We start from the raw sequence: 22012 nt of genomic DNA on the forward strand, positions 1-22012 counted from the left end.
TGGTCAGAAAGTAAATCTCCCAGAGACCACCCTAGTAATAAGCCACCCCCCCCCAACCCTGATCTTTCCTCAAGTGGTCCTCAGGCAACAGAAACACTTGGTTATAATCAAAGGCTTCAACCATTGTAGTGTGGACCCAGCCAGCGGGGAGAACCTTCAAGAAGCAGGCTGTTCTCCATGTCACAAGGAAGCTTGGGAGTAGGAGTTTGATAACAGGGTCCCAGGGCAAGGCCAGGTCAGAGGTCCAAAGACAGAGTTACCTACACTTGACTCTGAAGTCCTCACATGGTTACAGACACATGTTGTCTTCGGGTTGCAGTGCTGACCAAGTTTGTGATGGTTCCTCCCGTTGAGGAAAGCCTCTGCCACCCTGAGTCTTAGGGAATGGCCCGGGCCTGACAGAGAGAGAGCCTGCTTCCTCTCTCTTGGATACAAGGACACAATGCATGTGGTGGTAGGGGAGGTGTGAGAGGGGGGTCAGGGGCCAGTGAGACTGAGATATTGAATGGGATTTATGCATTTAGGGCCTTGTCACTTCTTGTTAGCTGTGATTTTGGAATGAGTTTTCATCTACAGGAAGACAGTTTGCCCCGTGGGTGACTGAGGCAACCAGGCCTTCTAGAGAGCACTGGGAGCTTTGAATCTGGTCCTGCCTCCACTGGGCTCTTCCCTGGGCTAGTGTCAAGCCCTCGAAGCTCAGCATGGATGGAACACTTGGCCATGAGAAAGGGCTTGCCCTCAGGCCCCTTTGGTCCTCCCACATCTCCTTGGGACCATTCCCAGGGCCCTGTAAGGCTTCCCCTGCACCTTGGAGACCCTGCCTCTGTGATCCCATTTAAAGCTGAGGAAGCTGAGGCCCAGCCATGTTGCTGGTAAGAGGCTTCTTGTTAGATTTTGGGATTCTCTGCTCCCCCACCCCTCTGGGTCTGAATTGTGGTCACCAGCCCTGTGAGGTTGGTAAGCCTCACAGAGCCCCATCTCTGAGACACATGTACCCTGGAAAAGCTGCTCAGCGTTGGGCTTGAGCCTTACCTCATGGCCTTAGCTCTGTAGGTGGCCAGGCTGGCCTGGATCTGGTACATGGGGAGGAGCCTATGGTGACCTTTGTCCCACTTGCCTCCCACCTAGGCTCTGCCAGGGCCCCACCTCTTTTGAAAGCTGATTCTGCAAACATAATCTTCACTGGCAGTCATTACTTATCAGAACCCATATTAGCAGAGATGCAGCCAGCACCCCTGGCATGGTGTGCTATATTTCTATCTCCGATGTTACCAGGTGGCCTTGGCCTTGGGGTTTTTGATACTTGCCTAATTTCTGAAGAATTGGCATTTGGATGCACTGGTGTTCAGACCGCCATTGAAGGAAATTCTTTGGGAGTAAGTTACCCTTGTGACTCCATCACATGTTGGGGGGTCTGGGGGGGGGGAAGAGCCTGCCCTGGTATTGGCTGAAGCTCTTGAGATTACACTGGATAGTTTGGGGTCAGTTGAGTTATGTTTGTGCCTTCCTCTTTTCCCATTGGCATATTCCAAAGTTGTAGATCTGTATTTATGGGGAAAAGATGTTCTTAGATCACAGGGATTATAAACTCACTTTGTGATTTATATCATAGCGTCTAATAGAGCTTGGCCTGCTGGAAGTTTAGACTCCCTTAATCTCTTATGATCCAGTGGGGTTTTTTAATTGCATACCTTCACTTAAAATATTCTAGCTTTATAGACAGGTTTGAACTCAGCTTGTGATATTTAGAGCTGAGAAATTAACCTGCTTCTGGGCATCCTGGTGTATCCTACAAGACTGCTTCTCTCTGGGCACCTCTTGGGATGCGCCACCTGACCCAGGGCATCCATACTACATGTAGCAGCTTGGTTGGGTGCGCTTTTTGGCCAGCGTGTGCCCTCACTCTGCTGCCCAGCCCCCTCTCCATGAGAAAAGGTGGCCTCCTAGGGCGGGGGGGCTTTACTGTGACGTTGGCCATTTTTATGAAATGCCGGCCTGGGGAGTCCAGTGGCCATATGGCTAATTGTCGCCAGTGCAGGAAATGGTGCCAAGAACTTGCTGACCATCAGTCACGCTCAAGCCTTCCTCAATTACACAAGCCCCTCCCCTTAGAGCAGTTTTCTACAGGATTCAGCAGGAGGTGCTAGTCACAGTGTCAGATGACCTTCAGAACGATTCCGGGATGAGTTTTCTGGTGACTTGGCCTCCAGAGATGGCATGGACCTTCTGGGAGCTCCCCGGGGACATGGCCAGTTATACTTTGGGCTTGAACCATCATCTCTGTGTTGGCTATTTAATGACACGTGGTCTTTTTCTTCCATAGCAAATGCCTGTGATCCTTGCAGGAAATGAACATCAACAGAAGAAGTATCTGGGGCGGATGACTGAGCAGCCCTTGATGTGTGTGAGTAACCCCTGCCTGGGGGCCTTCCCAGGGCAGCAGCAGCTGTGGGGATGGCAGTGTGAGCGACAAAGCAAGCCTCTGCCGAGGGCCCTGCCTTCTTGCAAACACTCAGAAAGCCAGGTGTAGCCCCACAGGCACAAGGCAGACACAGGCATTGCTGGCCGCCTCGGGCTCCTTGCCTCAGAAATAGTATTTGTATGTTTGGAACTTGGGGTTAACTTGTGTCTGTGTGTGGTATGGCATTGGAACAAGGGATTCATACTTTATTCAGACATGGAAAGCTATCCATTGATCAAAAATCTTGATACTTGGTGACATTATGCTGACCATGAAGCCGAACGGGGCCATAGAGGGCCTCTAGTCTCCATCCCATCACTGGCCCACTGACCCATCACTGAGAAGCATCAGAATTAGGGTTTGGCCCCTGGCCTGGGGCTCCTCTAGGATGCCTCCCAAGGTGCTCATTCCCACCCTCCTTTAGCAGTGGAGCAGCTAACTGAGGCAGAGAGAATCACCCAGAGAACTGAGGGGTCCAGTGACTCTAGAGTCAGGACTTGAACAAGGTCTTCTCTCGGCACTGAACCGTACTGGCATAAAATGTCCTTAAAGCTGTTGAGAGCCAGAACACTGGTGGGATTAGGGAGGACTGCATTAAGCCTCCTTCCCCCAGCAAGTATGTATGCACACACACAGACACACAGACAGATGCACACACACACAGACACACACCACACATGCGCACACACAGACCTCACAGACACACAAACACAAACGCACATGTAGACACACAGACACACACAGACAGACAGACAGACACACACACACACACACACACACACACACACGGTGAACTGGGCTCTGATCTGGTAAGCTTTGGACTCCACCTCTGATCTCCTCCCAGTCCCCTCTCCATGCTTCCTTGCTTGGCCGCTCTGAAGGGGCTAGTGTCCCCAAAGCCCCCATGTGCCCATGCCCTCCCAGGTGCCTTTCCTAAATGTTCCCCCTGGGGCATTCAGCCTCCCCCTCTAAAATCCTTGGTGCCCTTTGTGCATACACTTTGGGTCTGTATTTCCTTAGGCGAGGTCAACTCCTCAAAAGCCCACACCTTTTTGTCTTTGTGGGCCCACAGCCTGTTTGACCAATCTCTCCCGAATGTTTGTGAATCAAATTGCCTGAATGGTGATAAGAGTAGCCTGGAGTGAAGCAGCTTAATCATTGACAGTGTCACAGAAGCTGAGGGCTGAAAGGACCCTGGTGGCTGCCAGGCTGTCCCTCTGCCCCAGGGGCTGTCCCCTCACCTCTGCCCACTCCACCTTCCCCTGGGGCTGGGGAAGGGCTAGGGGCTTCCTTATGCAGTTTCTGTTGCTCACATCTGGGGCTTTCTGCCCATATGTGACAGCTCCCCACTCTCCTTTGAGCTAAGCCATCCTACTTCCTTCAGGGCCTTCCCCTCCAGGCTGCCTCCTCTGGACGCTGTGTGGTTCCCCAGTGCCCGGGGCCTACTCTGGTGTTCCAAAATGCAAATCCTGCCAAATGAAGTGGGGGGGGGTGTAGTTACAGATGGGAGCCCCTGAGGGCAGTGTGAATGATGGGGGCTTTGGGAAGGAACCTTTCATTCCTGTTCCAAGCCATCCTGATCTGCAGCAGATACACGTACAAGTCCTGACAATTTGCCTTCTGAATTAGAATATGGCTTTATGGAAGGAAAATGTCCTTGTTGGGGCTGGGAGGGGAAGCCTATAATTGTCTAATCAATTCTTGGCGGGGGTCAGGGGGGCAGTGTTTCATGTTCTGGGTCTTGGATGAGTCCTGGGGAGGAGCCAGAAGCTGAAAGTTGTTCATCTGAAGAAGTCAGAAGACCCCTGGGCCTTGGGGGTCCTTTTAAGGGCTTGAATCACCTTCCTGCTGCTATATCTTGTCTGTCCCCAGACTTTGCAGGGGCACAATCCTATCTTGATTGCTTGACAATTTGAAATTTTGCCTATAAAATATTTGATCAGATATGGACTTGTAATTTATTTAGGATTTTAGAATGAAAAACTTCATGGGCTCTAGGGTTAGATATTAATTAGCACAGGGGACAGGAGACAGGGCCTAGGGCAGCAGGATCTGAGTTCAGCTAGGGCCTTGGACACTTGCTAGCTGGACAACCTTGGACATGATGGCGCTGCTTGCCTGAGTTTCCTTATCTCTAACGCAGGGATCCTGGTGGTGCCCATCTCCTCGGGTTGTGGTGGGCATCCAGAGAGATCCCATCTGCCACCTCGCAGGTGCCCTCGAGATGGAGCTGTGCCTTTTGTGGCTGTCACTTAGAACAGCCCGGCTTTAGTCCAGCCTAACTGCTTTGGTGGACAGACCTAGACTTTGATTTCGTCTTTCTTAGCCTGATTCTCAGATTCCTTGGTGGACAGCAGCTTCCCACGCCCCTGCTCTCACTCTTGGCGGCTCCCACAGCTGGACATTGTCATTGAGCCCTTATGGTTATTTCTAGCTTCTGCTAAAATTTAAATTCCCTCAGCCAGCCTAGTGACTGAGCCTGACCGTCCATTCACATGCTCGTAATTGAGTTTGGGTTACGTGCCCTGGCTGGATAGGCTGTCTTCCTGAATTCCCTGTGAAATAGAGTCTTGGTCACATTCTCCTCAGCATCCCTGGAGGCCTCCCAAGCCCCTCCCTGGTTGCCTGCCAGGGCAGCCCCCACCTTCCTCTGGAGCTCAGCTTCCTCTTAGGCGGCTAGGCGTTCAGGGTCAGACGTCCCTCCATGCCCCTCTTCCTGTGGGTTTTTGAGTTCCGCCAGGCCTCCTTCCCCTTGCTGTTCATGCCCCATTTCTTGTGGTCACGCATTCATCTGTGACCCCCGCCTTGGGGCACCCAAGTAGAAGGGGTTCTGGGGGGGCACCTCCTGGGCCTAGGGCAGGGGGCGACACTGCAAAAGTAGGTGTGGTAGTATCTGTAGCAGTGGTAGCCACCGTCTGTACAGGGCCTTGGGAGAGAGGAGCTGCTGTTGTTAATCCCCATTTTACAGATGAGGAAACTGAGGCAGACGGCAGTTAAACAGCTCGTCCAGGCTCACCCGGTAAGAAGGATCTGAGGCTGGATTTGAACTCGGATCTTCCTGCTTCCAGGTCCAGCACTCTCTGTGCTGCAGAGATGCAGGGTTCGAGTGTCCCCACCAAGGGGCCTCTCAGCTCTCAGCTTCTGGGCTTGTCTCCCTAGTAGTCATTTCTCATGCTCTGGAAGCTTTGGGAGCTGTTGCAGTGGCAGGGCCTATATGACTTATATGACATATGACTATATGATGATGTTTCCCAGCTCAATCCAGCAGCCATTTATTAAGGCCCTGCTGTATACTGGGCCCAGCACTAGGTGCTGGAGACACAAAAGACCGGGGAGCCAAGCTGTCCCTGCCCACAAGCTCCTCGTTGGATGGGAGGACCTCTTTTTAGGAAGGCCAGGTACTTGGAGGTGAGGGAGCACACAAGCAGAGGGGGTGAGGGTGCTGTGCACTTACTGAAGGAAGAGATGGCGCTCTGGGCGTGGTGGCAGGCAGAGATGCTGAGCCTGGCGTTAGAGATGGAGGAAAGGCCAATTTGGCCGGATGGCAGAGTGGGGGAGGGTGGGGAAGTGGGGGAGGAGAGGTGTTTCATATGAGGGTCCTGGGACGCCGATGAGGGCAAGGGGCAAAGTATTAAGAGCTGAGCAGAGGAGTGTGCATGGGACCCCAGAGGCACAGGCAGATCTTGGCTTCAGAAAAGTCCCTTCAGCTGCTGGGGGGGGGGAGGGGCGGGGAGCAGACTTCAGGGGCTTGGCAGTAAGGAACCAGTGGGGCCAGGAAGCATGTGGACTGAGGAATGACCATCACACCTTGCAGTGACTTGAGTGACAAGGTCAAAAAACAGATTGGAGGGAGGAGAGGGTTGTCCTGGTGGGCCAGGGGCAGGGCTGGCATTGGAGTAATTCAAGGAACACTGATTCGGCTGTCCAGACAAGAGGTCTCCTGCCTTAGGCCCAGGAGGTGCTCCCCCAGAACCCCTTCTATTTGGGTGCTGGAAACAAAGGGGGGCATAGACAAAGGCATGACTGCAAGAAACGGGGTGTGAACAGCAAGGGGAAGGAGGCCTGGGGGAAGAGGCGAGCTCGGGTGGCAGGTCTGCCGAGGTTGGGGGTTCTAAGGATGGAAGAGACTTGGGGTAGAGAAGCACCTGGGCTCTAGGAAGAGGTGGGAGATTGGGGGGGAGGGCCCAGGGCTACGGATTGTGGCCCCCAGCCATCATCAGATTAGGAGGAGAGAGGCTGGCCAGTGTCAGGACCACCCCTGCGACTTTACTGACATGTGGGCTTGGGTTGCTTCTTCCCCGGCTCTGCTTTGTGGGGCAGCACCTGGCTGCCATGTTGTCTTGTTGGAATCAGGTGTCTGGCCTAGAGATGATTGTCTGGGGCGCTGTGTTTACTAACAAGAACAGCCTTAGAGACGCCCCATGCCTGATAGAGCCTTTATTGAAAGGGATGAAAATGCTTTCTGGGGGCCAGAACTGTCCTGCCTTGGGGAGTTTAGGGATTGGACAGCCTGCCTTTGCTGGGAATGACCGCTAGAGGCAGCTTGGGGCCCCCTGGGCTGCGGGCCCTCCCAGGAATGGGCATCCTGCTCCTCCGAAGCGGCAGCCGCTGTCCTGGGAGCCACGTGTGCTGGGTCTTCTAGGGCAAGGTTAGTTGTTTACTTGGATGTTCGGCTCCATCAGCTAAGAAGGTGGGTCGGCATCAGCGCACATCCCGATGTCCTTCAGCAGCTTCTCGGAATGGTCCCCTGAGGTGCCCTCTGGCCTCTTAGGAAGATTTCCGTTAAAATGATCACAATTCAATGTATGTTAGGTTATGAGTGCAAGTTTATTTTTTAAAGTTCAGTTACATGGAACATCTCAGAGCTGATGAGGACAGAAAATGGGGCAATTCTTTGGAGAGGAGAGTCTCCCCTGCCAGGACACAGGGCAGCCGTGCCTGGCCTTCTTGGCCAGTGTGACCTTTGTCCACGTTGTGCCAGAGCTCCTGGAGGGCAGCTGCTGCTGTTGGCAGGAAGCATTCTGCGGCTTCTTGGAGTACCTGGAAGGTACCAAGGCAGGACGCTGATTGCCCGTGATGGGCCAGCCTTCTCTCCAGGCCGTACTCAAATAATGAAGCTGTGCTGGGTTAGCATTGACTGTGGACCAGCAGGCTCAGTGATTGCCTCTGAGCCTTCCACTCCACGCTGCAGGATTCCTGGGGACTCTTAGTGAGGGCTTCTCCTGACATCTCATCTGCCGCTGGCATAATGGGGAGGGCCTGCATGCAGCTGTCATCTTAGCTTTTCCACTTTTGGTCTCAAGAATTGTAAAGTCGTCCTCTCGGAACAATCCAGGCACATTTAGAATCCTTTCTGTTCAGCAGTTATTCCACCCCTGCTTGGACCTCCCCCTGCTGCCCCAGCTCTCTTCCCAATTCATTTTCTTCCTCCTTTCCATCACCCAGGGTTGCCCCTAATGCCCCACTCCCATGGCTGCAGTTCTTCTCTCCAGATGCCTGACAGATGGGCCTGTCTGGCCCTCTTCTGAGCCTCAGCATGTCCAGAAGAGCTCCTTAGCCTCTCCATACCCCTCTCCCCACATTTCTCCATCTTTCTAGTAAACCCAAAGGGGTTTACTAGCTCGGAGCCCTTCTCCTCACCTCTGCAGCTCATCTGTTTCCAAGTTGTTTTCCCAGGCACATGGCCAGCACCCAGGAGCTCCTGGACTTTTCCAGGAGCCTCTTCACTCATCTTTCCAACACCGGCCCTCCCCTCTCCAGCCCATCGTCCTTCCTGTGGCCAGAAGCATGGAGCTTCCCAAGTCGCTTCTCACTCAAGGCTCTTGCCTGGCCTCAAATTACTGTCCACTGCCTATGTCCAGCCAGCCCCTGAAGCTGGAGAGCCAGCAGCTCCTCCACTCTCTCTTGGTTCCAGCCAACCTGGACTGCTTAGCTCTGATCTGTAGTTTTCTCATCTGTAAAAACCTCACAGGATTGGGGGCTGATGAGCTTTGAGCTCCTTAAAGGCTGCTATTAATGTCCCCGGGGGTAGTCCAGATTTCTAAGCCCAGGAGCGGCTTGTTGGACTTTTTCTTGGGAAGATTCACTGGGCAGCTGTGGAAACTGGGAGACTGATTAGGAAGTGGTTGCTGCAGTCCCAGATGAAGAGGGCCGGCTGTGAGAGTGGAAAGAAAGGAACGGATGACTGCTACCCCCTGGAGACATTCAGTGTGGATCAGTGAGGCAGGTGTTTGTGCAACAAGTGTGTGTGCGGGTGTGGGGAGATTCAAAGATAGCATGTCAGTGAGGCCCTCCCCTCAAGGAGCTTGCACTCTGCTGTGTGTGTATGTGGGGGGCGGGGGAGCACATGTATAAATGCAACTGCCTCTATAGAAAACACCGGCAGGAAATGCGAGCTGTAGCAGCTGATGTGGTCAGTGGGCCCGTGGAGGAGGAGGTGCCTCCGGCCTAGCTGAGCGCTCAGGGTTTGGAGAAGGGACTTGGCAAAAGGGCAGTGTGCTGGGAATGTAGACTGCCCAGGTGAATAACGTGATCACAGGGACAGAGATCTTGATGCCCAGCACCAGAATTTGTGTTTTATCCCAGAAGCCCAGCGAGTGACCAAAACTTCTTGAGGAAGAGAAAGATCGCAATGGTCAGACCTTCTGGCAGCAGGACAGAGACTGAATATTGGAGCTTACAGGGAAGGAGAGTCCAGGGTTACTTGACAATTGCAAATCTGGGCATCTGGTAGTGTTCATGACAGAAAGAGAAAGTCTGAAGGGTGGATGGGCTTCAGGAAGAAGTTCAAGTTCTGTTCTGAATGTACCAAGTCTGAGATGCCTAGATGGAAACCTTCCTAGCAGATGGTGGGAGTCAGGCCTGGAGTTCAAGGGAGAGAGATGTGGGAAACGGTATAAAATAAGATCATCAGACCCACAGAAGGAGGGTGAGGAAGGAAGAGGAGAGGGCCAGAGAGGAAGCCTTGGTGGGTAAAGGACGGGGCTGTAGTAGAGACAGACGGAGTGAGCAGGAGAACCAGCAGAGAGGGCTGCCTGGGGCCCCAAGAGGGGTGTGAGCCTAATAGGGCAGGCCAGAGCCATGGTCATTCTAGGGGAAGCTGAAGCCATGACAGTGCCAAGCTCTGTGCTGCCAATGCCTTACAGAGATCTCATCTGATCCCCTCAGAGAGAACCTGGGTTTGTAGAAGTCTCGCTGTATCTTTGGGAAAAACCTTACTCCACATTTTCTGCCATGGCTTCTTCCAGCTTTGAGTTTTCGAGGTTTTGGCCCCACACAAAGAGCTGTGTTTTTGTACAGAAAGTTTCTTTTCCCTTTCTTTTGTCCCTTTGAGTGGAGGCGCAGCAGTAAGCTAGCTCAGACAAAGGACACACGCTTCTTTGTGTCAAAGTCCAGATTGCCTTTTGCAGAATGGTTGCACCCATTCACAGGGCTGCCAGCAGCACCCCAATACCTGCTTCCCCACACCTCCAACATTTGTCATCTTTGCTGGACATGAGGTAGAATCTCTGAACTGCTTTAAATTGCATTCATCTATCTAATTAGTAGTGATTTGGATCTTTTTTTATTTGTGTGGTTCCAAATTGAAAAAGACCAGTGCACAGGGAACTCCCCAGTAACTCAGATTTTAAAAGGAAACTCCCAGAAGATGGATGTGAGGCCAGGGAACAAGGGACAAATCGAAGAGTGTGGTGGGAGTCTCTGAACTAGGTGTGAGAGAGTACCAAGGCCCAGAAGGAGCTGAGGCTGTCAGGCTGACACAAAGGGGCCAGAGGAGAGGCCGCCCCCCGCCTGGCATGGACAGGATGACGATCGCTCAGACCAAGAGGAAGGCAGACGCTCTCCACTGCTTCACTCGTTTTTGCCTTTTTGGCGAATATGATGAAACAGAGATGACCAGCAGGGAGTCTATACCCATGACAGGCAGAGCAGTGGGAGGGAACCCAACTTTTCCTTCGTGAACTGAAGTTAGCTGGCCCACACACACTGCCTTCTGTTACTGGAAAAAGTGGCCAATGTGATGGATGGCCTATTGCTGCCAGGAATGGTTGAAAGAATAAGGGCGATGGGAGAGAACCCCCCGGGGTGGAGAAGGGCAGACGTCCTCTTTTTTAGAAACCAGGGACCCAAAGAAATGAGGAACATCATTCCTGGGGAGCCTGGCCATCACATCTTGTCATGCCTGGGAGTGTTTCCACAAAGGCCACATGAAGGTAACCCTGGCTTTTGAAGTAGCATCTGCTGAGGTTCCTTCCCACTCTAAAGGCTGGGGCTCTGCACCTGGATAGCGGATAGGGCTGAAGGCCAGCAGACGGTGACAGAGTTACGGGGGAACAGGGGCACCTACAAGGGGCCCGAGGATCGGTGTCTGATGGATTTGGGGGGGCCTTTGACACCATACTACATTTCTGTGTTGATGAAAGAGAGGGTCTGCCAGGAAGAGACCCCTCTGCCTATGGGCCACAATGCTGGAGATGCCAATGGATGCAAAGTAAGGGGGTGCTTGGCTCAGTCTTCATATAACTGCCATCTCCACTGACACGGGCATCTTAGCAAGATGAGTCTACCCTAGAGACAGGTGGACCCAGAAATGAGTGTCCCTCTGAAAAGAGAAAGCATGCCGGCCCTGCAGGGGCTGGGCAGGTGCCACGTTGGGCCTGTTTGACAAGGTTTTTATGTGGCTTTGATTCAGGAGTTCCTTGGAACATTTACAGTCGATGTCACCAATGGGGGTTTTTAGGCCCATCTGAGATCCTGATTAGAAGGACGGAGTGCGTTCCTTCTGTAGCGCTTGTAGGATTCCCGATTGTCATGTGTTTGTTTTCCAGGCTTACTGCGTAACAGAGCCCGGGGCAGGTTCCGATGTGGCTGCTTTACAGACCAGAGCAGAGAAGAAGGGCAATGAGTATGTCATTAACGGCCAGAAGATGTGGATAACCAATGGAGGCAAAGCCAACTGGTGGGTTCGTGGAGACGCCTGCTCCCTTGCTCTCCCTCTTTCACTGTTACCTGAACTTGTCACAAGTTCATAGCCTGAGAAAGGTGACCCGATCTGTTACTGTGGCTCAGAACTGACCGTCCCAAGGCGAAGAAGCCACAAGGATTTGGGTTTTGTTCCTCTGGAAAGAGATTTAAACAATCAAGCGTTTATCAGATGCTCTCACATTGAATTGGGGAAACATGTTCAGTCTTGTGCACATACACACTCACTGACACAAACCCAAACTCACTGACACACACACGCACCACGCACACAGACACTCACTCAAACACTCACTGACACACACACACACACACACACACACATACACACTCAAAAAGCCGCTTGAAGAAAGAATCCCACAAGATCTAAGCAGCAGTGATGTCCAGTGTCCCCCTCTGCCATGTTCAGGTCAGCCTTCGCCCGCTGGCTGCTGCCCCAAACTGATGACTCCTGATTTCTTCTAGGTATTTTCTTTTGGCTCGGACTGACTCTGATCCCAAGGCCCCTGCTAGTAAGGCCTTTACTGCATTTATTGTTGAGGCAGACACCCCAGGAGTCCAGATTGGAAGAAAGGTAAAACGCAGATGTCTGTCTACAGCTAGTAGCACAAATGTCTTCTTTTTCAGAATAAATAAGGCATTTGACTGTCATGGATTGTCTTAGGTTGAAATGAAGAGAAGTCTTGTATTGGTAAACAGAATGGTCTCTACCCCAGCATATAATGGTTGTCCCCCTTGCCCCCAGACCACATTCTAGTTCCCCAGCACTTAGTGGGATAAATCTGGGATCTCTCCTAAGTGTGGGCCCAGACTGTGGCCTACTCAGGCCCTCTTATCCTATGCAGTTCTTGCCTGTGTCTTCCCATTAGTCTTCCTTGGAGCATCTCCTCAGGGCACTGAAGCCCCCATCTTGTTTGTTAGTGCAAAGTTTGCTGTCCAGCCACTTCCCTTCCCACAGCTCCCTGACTGCTTCCTCTCTCTCCAAATACACATCCCCAGTGTGTGGTCTCTCAGCCCCTTTCAGTGCCCAGAACACCCGCCCATCATGGTCACCTGCAGTTGGGGTTTTCTGCGACTGGATGGTCCCTCATTCTCAGTCATAGCTAATAGAATCGGAGCCTCTGAAAAGAGAAGCTGTTTGTCCCAGGAGCAGCTTCAGACCTCCGACAGAGCACTGAGCTCCAAGAGGGGCCCATTCAGCTTCCTCCTTCCCCTTGCTCTGATGCCTGTGTTGCTGGAAGCCCAGTTTTCTGAAAGTGTGGATGGGGGCAGAGGCAGCCAGCAGAGCCCCTGAGGTATGGCATATCGGTAGGGAGCCCCTCTTCAGTCCTCTCAGGGCATGCCTTTGGGGAGCACACCTCTCCCTGTGTTATGCCTTGTTCCGGGGTTTCTAATCCCAGGATTGTTGAACAGTATTATCTAGCTGTTATACCTAAGCATAGGAGATGCCTGGGGGGCGGAGAAGACTTCCAGCTGTACGCCCAAAGGGCTTGTGGATTTCCTAAACTCAGTCAGTGAGGTGGAATTTACCATTGAAAACTGACTGCAAGACTGCCAGTGTCTTCCCTCTCACCCAGAACACCACTGAATCCTGGGCAAGGAATTTGCAGGTGAGAAGGCAGGCAAATAGATGGACAGATGCTGGTGTCTCTCCAGGCCCCTTTGGTCGTTTTGCCCTCTCGAGATCATCTTCCCCACCCTGAAATCTGAAACTGATCCTGAGTCCTCAGACGTCACCTCCATCAGGCTTTCAGGCAGTCTGGTTGTTAGCTCACCCGCTTGGTGCTGCGTACCCAAAAAGGTGCTACCATGGCAAGACTCAGTTTTCTAGACATGGGCTGACAAGGGCAGTCATCACTCACCAAGCATTGACTAGGTGCTTCTTTGTGGCAGCGCCTAAATCGCACTGGGGAGATAGAGAAAAGGCAAATGGTCCCTGCCCTGGCCCCACAGCGTCCTTTCTGATGGGGGAGACAACAGCTAAATGAGCCTATCCATGATAGAAAACCTCAGGAGGGATCAGGAAGGGCTCTCATGAGGAATTGGCCTAAGCTGAGTCTTCAGAGAAGCCAAGGGATTCTCCGAGTGGGGGGCTGGGAGGGAGATCATTCAAGGCTCAGGGAATGGCCAGTGTGAAAAGGTAGATGTATGGGAGGAGCCAGAGAGGAAGGGACCCCGGAAGCCAAGGGCCATGTGTCCTACAGGCTACCTTCCAGAGCCACATCCTTTGTGAACTCTTGTCATTGTTTTTTATTTTATTTTATTTTATTTTAGGCTTTTTGGAGGGGGGAAGGTAAGGCAATTGGGGATAAGTGACTTGCCCAAGGTCACACGGCTAGTTTTGTGTTAAGTTTCTGAGGCTGGATTTGGACTCAGGTCCTCCTTACTTCAGGGCTGGTGCTGTATTCACTGCATCACCTAGCCGCCCTGAACTCTTGTCATTGTTAACTGAGGTATGACTTTCCATTGGCTCCTGTTAAACCAGACCCATTGTTTGAGGCTCTCCTGATCACTTGAGATTGGTACTCTCTCCTCCAGGATATTTGCTGTTCCTCAAAAATCTATTTAGCAATACCCTATTTTTGAGCAAGCATTAAATTATTAACCTATAGTTCTTTTCCTAGAGTTTTCTCCATTAAAAAATGTATGTAAAGAAAATAGTTTCAAAGCCATTCCTCAGCAAATGTCTTTGGTTGTCAATGTCCTTTTCAGGAGATGAACATGGGCCAGAGATGCTCAGACACCAGAGGGATTGTCTTTGAAGACGTGGTCGTGCCCAAAGAGAACGTCCTCATTGGGGAAGGCAGCGGCTTCAAAATCGCGATGAGCACTTTCGATAAGACCAGACCTATGGTAAGGAAACGTGAGGCTCGGCTTTGTTGGTGCCGCCCGGTTGTGCTTTCAGCTCCTGGGATGTCTTCAGTTGGCCCTGGCTCCGTTCCGGCCATCTCCATTCACTCTTATCCTTTCCCTGAACATGGCTGTGCTCTGCTGATTCTAAAGTGCAGCGATGGGAATGAGGAATGGCAGCACTGAGAGGACCAATCTCTGGTCTCAGTGAAGAGGCATTCTCTGCCTGCTCATTCGGAGTCCCTGAGAGGCTGCCTCCTCCCTGAAGCTTTCTCCTTTGTTTTTCATTAGGAAGGAGGAGCTTTTCCTTGAGGCCTGCTTTCTGAAATGAGTCAGTAATGCTACTGGAGGGCTGACTTCTGTCTTTCTTCAGCTTCCGAAACCTCCCCCAGCCCCAGCCTGGACAGTGGAGAGGCCCAGGGGGCAGCCTCCTACAAAGAGGCATCTCCATCTTCAGGCTGCTGGGGGCCAAGCAGGTCACCCCGTGAGCAGCTTGTAATTTTATTTTTTAAATACTATTTTCCCCCATTTATATGTCAAGACAATTTTTTTCACTGTTACAAGATTTTGAGTTCCAAATTTTCTCCATCCCTTGCCTCCCCTCCTCCCAAAATGGTAGGCAGTTTGTTAGAGGTTATATATGTGCAATTATGTGAAATATTTCCTTATTAATCACAGTTGTGAAAGAAGAAACAGGCCAAAAGAAACAAAAAGCCACGGAAATTAAAGTAAGTGAACAGTCTGCTCGGGCCTGCATTCGGCCCCCATCGCTCCTTGTCTGGATGGAGATGTTTCTTGTGCTTGTCCTGGATCACCGTGTTGCTGACAAGACCGGAGTCATTCATAGCTGGTCATCACACACTGGTGACGGTGATACTGTGCACAGTGTTTTCCTGGTTCTGCTCATTTCACTTCGCATCAGTTTGCACTGCAGGTCTTTCCCTGTTTTTCTGAAGTTGGCCTGCGTAGAGTTCCATTACATTCATTGACCACAGTTTGTTCAGCCATTCCCCAACTGATGGGCATTACCTCCACTTACAATTTTTTGCCACCATGAAAAGGTCTGCTATAGATATTTTTGCACATGTAGGTCCTTTTTCCCTTTTTTTTTTTTTATCTCTTTGGGATACAGTCCTCGAAGTGGTATTGCTGGATCAGAGGGTATTGAGCAGCTTTTTAAAATGATGCCTTTCTTTGGTGTTCTATCACAATTTCAGGTCTCTGCGGGTGCTGTTGGGCTTGCGCAGAGAGCTTTGTATGAAGCTACCAAGTATGCCATGGAGAGGAAGACCTTTGGAAAGCCCCTTGTGGAGGTAGTGCCAGAAAGCGACTAAAGGCTTTGGGAATCAGAGAAGAGAGGCTCAGGGGTAGAGCTGGGACTCCCCCTCCTTGAGAGGGTCTTAATACGTCCTCCAGCTGCTCAGGAAGATTGGTTTTTAGCAGTGACAGGAGCTCTCAGAAAGGCCTTTAACCTTGGGTCAGTCAGAGGTCATCTGGGTCATACCCTAGAATGACCACAGGCCACCGCATTGAACTGTCCTCAGGAAAACAAATGCTCTTAAGAGGCTCAGGGTTTCCCCCATATGTAAATGAGCTGAAGAGCTGTGAAAAGATGAGACCTTACTAAAATTGTTTGCCTCTTGCATTCCTTGTACCTGTTTGTTTGTATTTGCTTCATCTTTTAGACAGGTCATGAGGTCCTGGGGAAGTGGGTCTGACATTTTCATACTAGAGCTAATCCTAAAAAAGTCAGTGTAACTGCTGCACCTGATGTCTTCTGGTAGAGGGACTGATCCTCTGTCTGCAGAGCCGAGGTGAACAAAGGAAAATGGGCATCTCTTTCTCTCGATTCTCAGTTTGAGGAAGGCAGACTTATTCACAACAAAGCAGAACTTTAACACAAGTTGCATTTAAAATCTATAACCCATAATATTCGGTAGAGTACCATTGCAGAGGGATTAACATAAAGGGTGTGACTGCCCGCTCAAGCTCACCATTGCAAATTAACAAGCCTTGGTCACCACTGCCTGTTGCCAACACCTGCCACAGGTGCTAGGGACAGGAAGGCCAATGGCCGTGAGCCCACCCTTCTAGAGAGCCCCATGGGGGTGGTCTGGCCCACTGGGAATCAGCCGTCATCCTTTTTTGTCCCAGAGGCCCCGCAGCTGGGTAGAGGAGCCAGCCCATTGGACACAAAGTCGAGCCCTGTTGTGGGGGAAGGACTCGGCCAATGGTGACTCATCCAATTATCAGAATATTGAAAGGGGGGGGGGGCTGGTAAGAAATAGTGAATGTTGAGGGTTCAGAGAAGAAGGAGGAGTTAGTGGAAGCAAAAGCCAAGAAGGCCAGGTGCTCCATGACCCAGCAGGTAACGAGAAGATCCCCAAACAAGGGCACAGCTGCCTGCACAGGGCCCCAAAGCTGAGAAGGCCTGTCCTCAGACAGCTGGGCCCTGAGTGTGCCTGACCTCAGGACTGGCCCTGAGGGTGCCTGATGAGGAGAGGAGCAGAGAGAACCGGCATCACCCTGCTTTGGGGAGACTGTAACGAGTAGTTGGGAACCACAGTTTGGCATGTGGTCTTTTCTCTTGCTGTATGTTTGAGTATTTAGCAGCTAGTGGTGGTTACATCTACAATTTTAAAGTGTTTTATAATTTTGGCAGAAATCAAATTCATGCCTAGTGGCTTGTAGTCAGAAAAAAGGGTGAATTAGTATTTTTGTCATCTGTGTTGTATCTCAAAATGATTTCGACAAATAACGTCTCTTGTGCTCCTTTTTGTCCCTGCTAACCTCAGCACCAGGCAGTGTCCTTTATGCTGGCGGAAATGGCGATGAAGGTGGAACTGGCCAGACTGGCTTACCAACGAGCCGCGTGGGAAGTTGATCTAGGGCGTCGCAATACCTATCACGCTTCCATTGCCAAGGCGTTTGCTGGCGACATTGCCAACCAGCTGGCCAGCGACGCCGTGCAGATTTTTGGAGGCAATGGATTTAATAGTGAATACCCAGTAGAAAAGCTAATGAGAGATGCCAAAATTTTCCAGGTAAGTTTTTTTTTAATTTAACATTGTTTTAGAGTAAAAATCTATCAAATTGACAAATACATTTCATGTTGTTTAAGAATTAAATATCATGGGGCGGCCAGGTAGCACAGCGAGTAAGAGCACCTGCTCCAGTGTCAGAACGACCTGGAGATCGAATCCCGGGCTCAGACACTTAGCACCCACCCAGAAACACCTGGCTGTGTAACCTTGAGAAAGTTACTTAACCCCAATTGCTTAGGGGCAGCCAGGTGGCTCAGCGAGTAAGAGCACCAGCTCCAGTGTTGGGATGACCTGGATCAAATCTGGGCTCAGATACTCAGCACCACACCCAGAAATAACTGGCTGTGTAACCTTGAGCAAGTTACTTAACCCCGATTGCTTTAAAAAAAAAAAAAAAAGAATTAAATATCATATTTTAAATTAATTAAATTTAAATTTATTTAATTTAAATTAATTAAAAGTATTGCTCGTGGGGCAGCTAGGTGGCACAGTGAGTAAGAGCGCCGGCCTGGAGTCAGAGGACCTGAGTTGGGTTCCAGCCTCAGACACTTCACACACACACACACACACACACACACACACACACACAAACTAGCCGTGTAACCTTGAGCAAGTTACTTAACCCCAATTGCTTTAAGCATGGGGCTTGTTGGACAAAGAGCCGACCTGGGCCACTTCTGCTTTAGCATTTGGAGCTTTGACACGTCCCCAGGAGTAACCACCACGGAAAGTGAGTCCTGGGGGGCCAGCTCCTGAGAACACTGAGGCAAAGTCACTGGGGACGCTGCAGTCTCAGGATCGGGCACAGGCCCCAGAGCCTCACCCAGGACTTGGTGCGGGTGTGTGTGAATGGCCCAGAACAAGGGGCAAGGTTCACCTTCATCCCTGGTAGTGACCCAGGCCCGGCTGCAGAGCAGTATGTGAATGGCATCGTTGTTATTCATCGGCACCTGATATTTTCTGTGAATCTTCCACACCTAGGCCTTAAGTTATATTGTTCAGTCATTTCCGTCATGTCTGACTCCGACTCTCCATGACCCCAGTGGGGTTTTCTTGGCCATTTCCTTCTCCAGCTCATTTGACAGATGAGGAAACTGAGGCAAACAGGGTGAAGTGACTTGCCCAGGGTCACACAGCTGCTAAGAGTCTGAGGCCAGATCAGCACTCATGAACATGAGTCTTCCTGATGCCAGGCCCAGCGCTCTATGCACCATGGTGTCCCTGGCAGCCCTCAGAGCAATATGCATGCTGGGTATTTTCCTGTATGTTGTGTATTTGGGAAGATACCACCTAATTCTGAAAAATAATGAGCATGGCCTCGCAGGGCCATAGACCAGCATCTAGTCCAACCCCATCATGTCTAGACAAGGACACAGGTTTGGAGATAAGAAAGAACATTTGGCCCCCAAGCCTTGTGCCATGGAAACGACCCTTCATACTGTGGTCCCTGCAAAGCCCCCTGTTTGGTGTCCTTGGGCCTCCTGGCCACCAGCTTAGGCTGGAGACTGGGGCTGTGGGTTGAGACTCCGCACAGCCCAGATGGCTCTGGATGCCAGGTCTGAGATAGCAGAAACAGTGGTCAAGGGGAAGGGGAGCCAGCAGTGCCTGGGGAGATGGGCCTGTTCATTCACAAGGGCCAGTTTGGCACAGAAGAGCAGGTATAGAGTTCCACTCAGAATCACGGGGGGGGGGGGACCCCCTCCTCCTTTCCCTCTGAAAGCCACCACCCTCCACCCAGTCTCTCAGGCTCCCAGGCTGGAGAAAGCCTGGATTCCAAATCCAGCATGGCACCAAGGCCTGTCGATTTCCCCTTTACAACATGTTTCTGAGGCTGTCTCTGACCTGACATGCACTCATCACCCATACCTGGACGACTGCAGCGCCCATTGCGGGGGTCTGCCTGCCTCTGTCTCTCCCCAGTGGCTCCCCATTGCCTCCAGAACCAAATGCAAGATGCTGCTTTGGGGTTCCTCCCTTTCTAGCCTTCTCACCCTCCCCACTGCATACTCTTCAGTCTGGTGGCATTCACTTTCTGGCTGTCCCCCACGCTTGGACCTCACTCCCTCCCAGCGGCAGTCCCTCCTACAGGAACTTGTCCCATCCCCTCTTCATTCCAGTGCCTTCTCTCTGTTCCTCATCTCTAGCTTTTCTGCAGGCTCTCTTCCCCCACCGCCCCTGACACACAATGTCCTTGATAAATGTTGGCTGAGTCTGGAGCTGGAGAAGGGGGCACCGCCCTCTGTGGAGCGAGTCACAGACAGTCTGGCGGCAGCGACGAGACTGGAAGCCGCGCTCTTGACTCTCTTCCCTCCTTCCGGCCACATGAAGGGGCTGCTGTGAGTCACTGTCCCCAAGGGACAGTATTGGTAGCTTCAAATTTTTCTTCCATGAAAACTCAAGTCAGCTTGGCGATCCTCCTTATGTCCCAATGTCAAGAACAGACACTTTGTTTTCATGCAGACCCTTTGTTTGGGTTTTTGAGCACTCCACCCCATAGATCTGAGAACATCGAAATGATGTTTGAGTTTTTACAGAAAGCATTTCCTAGCAGTCCTTAGGTGCTGCCTGGAGATTGCTCCTCAGAGGTCGGCATTAATGCGGAAGCTCCCAGTTTGGTTTTAGGCTGGCTCAGTTTGGCTCCAAACAGCCCAGCAGACAGAAAGTGCGTACTTGAAATAGTCTTCTGCAGTGGCCTTAGTATCCACTTACCATATTGTGGTTCACAAAATGGGAAAGTGACATTTCATGAAATAGGAACCCCGCCTGCAGAGTCACTAATGTGATCACAAATATTCTTGACTGTCTTCCAGATCTACGAAGGGACAGCTCAGATCCAAAGGCTGATCATAGCTCGAGAACACCTCAACAAATACAAGAATTGAGGAGCGGCCTGGTCTGTGGCCCCCTCAACTCAGCAACTGCAGGAGATGACAGACCAGGGAAAAGACTTGGATGGATTGGCTGGTGAAATGAAAAAAACTAGAAAAGTTATTTCTTCAACCCTAAGAGACTATAATGGTAGTTTTATGCTTTTGCTTAACTAGAAAGTTTCGGCATTATTAAAATATTTGTGTATTCTTTCAACAGCACTTGTATTATTATAAAGCATCAAGGAAATAGTGTTTATTATATGAAAAAATAGTCATTTTAAAAACTGCAATACAGACGATGAAAACTCATATGTCTAGCAGCAGACTGCATAAACTTTGAAATGAGGGAAGGTGATCTCATCAACATTAAGACTTCTCACTGGGGCGGGCAGGTGGCTCAGTGAGTAAGAGCACTGGCCCCAGTGTCAGGATGACCTGGGGATCTAATCCCAGGCTCAGACACTTAGCACCCACCCAGAAATAACTGGCCGTGTAACCTTGAGCAAGTTACTTAACCCTGATTGCTTTAAAAAAAAAAAGAGAGACCTCACGTTTCTTTCTGCCTATTTCTCAGGTAGCAAGGCTTACCCTGCTCACTGAGATTCCGAGGTGCGGTCAGATTGGCAAAGCAGGAAAAGCATGATTACGTGATACTAGTAAACAATCCACCCATGTCCATTAGACACCGTCCAGTTCCCCGGGAGCTGCTATTTGTCTCTGTTAGCCATAATTGGAACGGGGCCTGCCATCAACCTGGCCACAGGAATTCTATCTGTGGCACCCAGTATGCCAGTACCTAGAGCCAGGAGGAAATCTGACTCAGTGCCGAACCAGTTTCTCACTTGCCCTTTTTTGGGGGGTAGGGAGAGGTAAAGAAAGCTAACTAAAGTTATGTATGAGACTATGTTGGTCGCTTCATAACTTCTGTACACAAAGTAAGACTCTGCACCTATTTTTATAGGGAACTTAATCTCTCTAATGGACAGTTGACAGTGTATTAATACTCTGGATATATTTTCTGACCTTAATTCATATGAGTATGTATTTAAAGACAAAAGTTGATCTGTCAGTGCATTTGTTTTGATTTTGGATTTAATAAGTCTATCTGTGAAAGATACAAGCCATTTTATTTATTAAACTGGTCTGCTAGACATTGTCTCTGAATATGTAAATGTCATGAAATAATGCAGGAACCAAAATTCACGAAGTGTCATATTTATAATGCAAAATATAACACAAAATATTGGATAATCTTGTAATAAATTACCAAAATAAAATGTTTGCAAACATTTTTCATGCAGGGTTTTCATATCTAAATTAATTTCTTTTAATTAAAAATTACAGGCCAGCTCATCTCATTTTAAAATACAAATTCAGGTGTGAAATAGCTAAATTATTTTTTATGTGTTTGTCAGCACTCAAAGGTTACAAATATTGGACATCAGTGTGTATAAGACTATAAACCAAGTGAGAATGTATGTGATGATACTTGAAGAACACACAGTAGGATTTTTAAAGGATGGTGCTGCCTTGGCCATTTTTTAAGATGCATGAAATTGAGCTATACAGTGTAGAAATCAGCACTGATATGCCTCCCTCCATAGAGGAAGGCCTCTAACAAAGCAGGAACTATTTGGAGACACTCCAAGTATGACCTTGGGAACATCTGAGAACGTGACAAAGTCAGTTGGCCTTCGGAGGGTTCTGGGTTCCAAAATGATCAGCGCAGCTCCAAGAGCTCCTCTGTCAACTCCCCAGATGGCCCTGTGCATAGGCAGGTGCCAGGGGAGGAAGGAGCTTGGCCC

General features: G+C 50.4%; 2 protein-coding genes across 3 annotated transcripts in view; both read left to right on the forward strand.

Annotated features, from left to right (window-relative positions):
• The first annotated feature begins 1069 nt into the window (after positions 1-1069).
• Positions 1070-22012, forward strand: part of RABGGTB (Rab geranylgeranyltransferase subunit beta) — a 36390-nt gene continuing 15447 nt past the window's right edge. Inside the window, exon 1 of one of the 2 annotated variants that reach the window (XM_069102217.1) lies at positions 1070-1086. The gene's annotated coding sequence lies outside the window, so the exon portion shown is untranslated. The remainder of the gene's footprint in view (positions 1087-22012) is intronic. The other variant, XM_069102216.1, reaches the window with a different exon arrangement.
• ACADM (acyl-CoA dehydrogenase medium chain) lies at positions 1199-21498 on the forward strand. Its single transcript, XM_069102212.1, has 8 exons — positions 1199-1376; positions 2324-2404; positions 11290-11420; positions 11909-12017; positions 14156-14296; positions 15511-15606; positions 17089-17337; positions 20148-21498. Exons 1-8 carry the CDS (start codon positions 1221-1223, stop codon positions 20217-20219), a joined length of 1035 nt encoding a protein of 344 aa, XP_068958313.1. The 5' UTR covers positions 1199-1220; the 3' UTR covers positions 20220-21498.

This window comes from Petaurus breviceps, unplaced genomic scaffold (assembly GCF_028583685.1).
Source record: "Petaurus breviceps papuanus isolate PSGF00001 unplaced genomic scaffold, PetGlider_PUasm1.0 545, whole genome shotgun sequence".
NCBI lineage: Eukaryota > Metazoa > Chordata > Mammalia > Diprotodontia > Petauridae > Petaurus > Petaurus breviceps.

Coding starts and splice junctions, on each gene's coding strand:
- ACADM (XM_069102212.1), top strand. CDS start 1,221: ATGCAGCCAGCACCCCTGGCATGGTGTGCTATATTTCTATCTCCGATG. Junction 1,377..2,323: donor TTGAAGGAAATTCTTTGGGA/GTAAGTTACCCT, acceptor TTTCTTCCATAG/CAAATGCCTGTGATCCTTGC. Junction 17,338..20,147: donor GAGATGCCAAAATTTTCCAG/GTAAGTTTTTTT, acceptor ACTGTCTTCCAG/ATCTACGAAGGGACAGCTCA.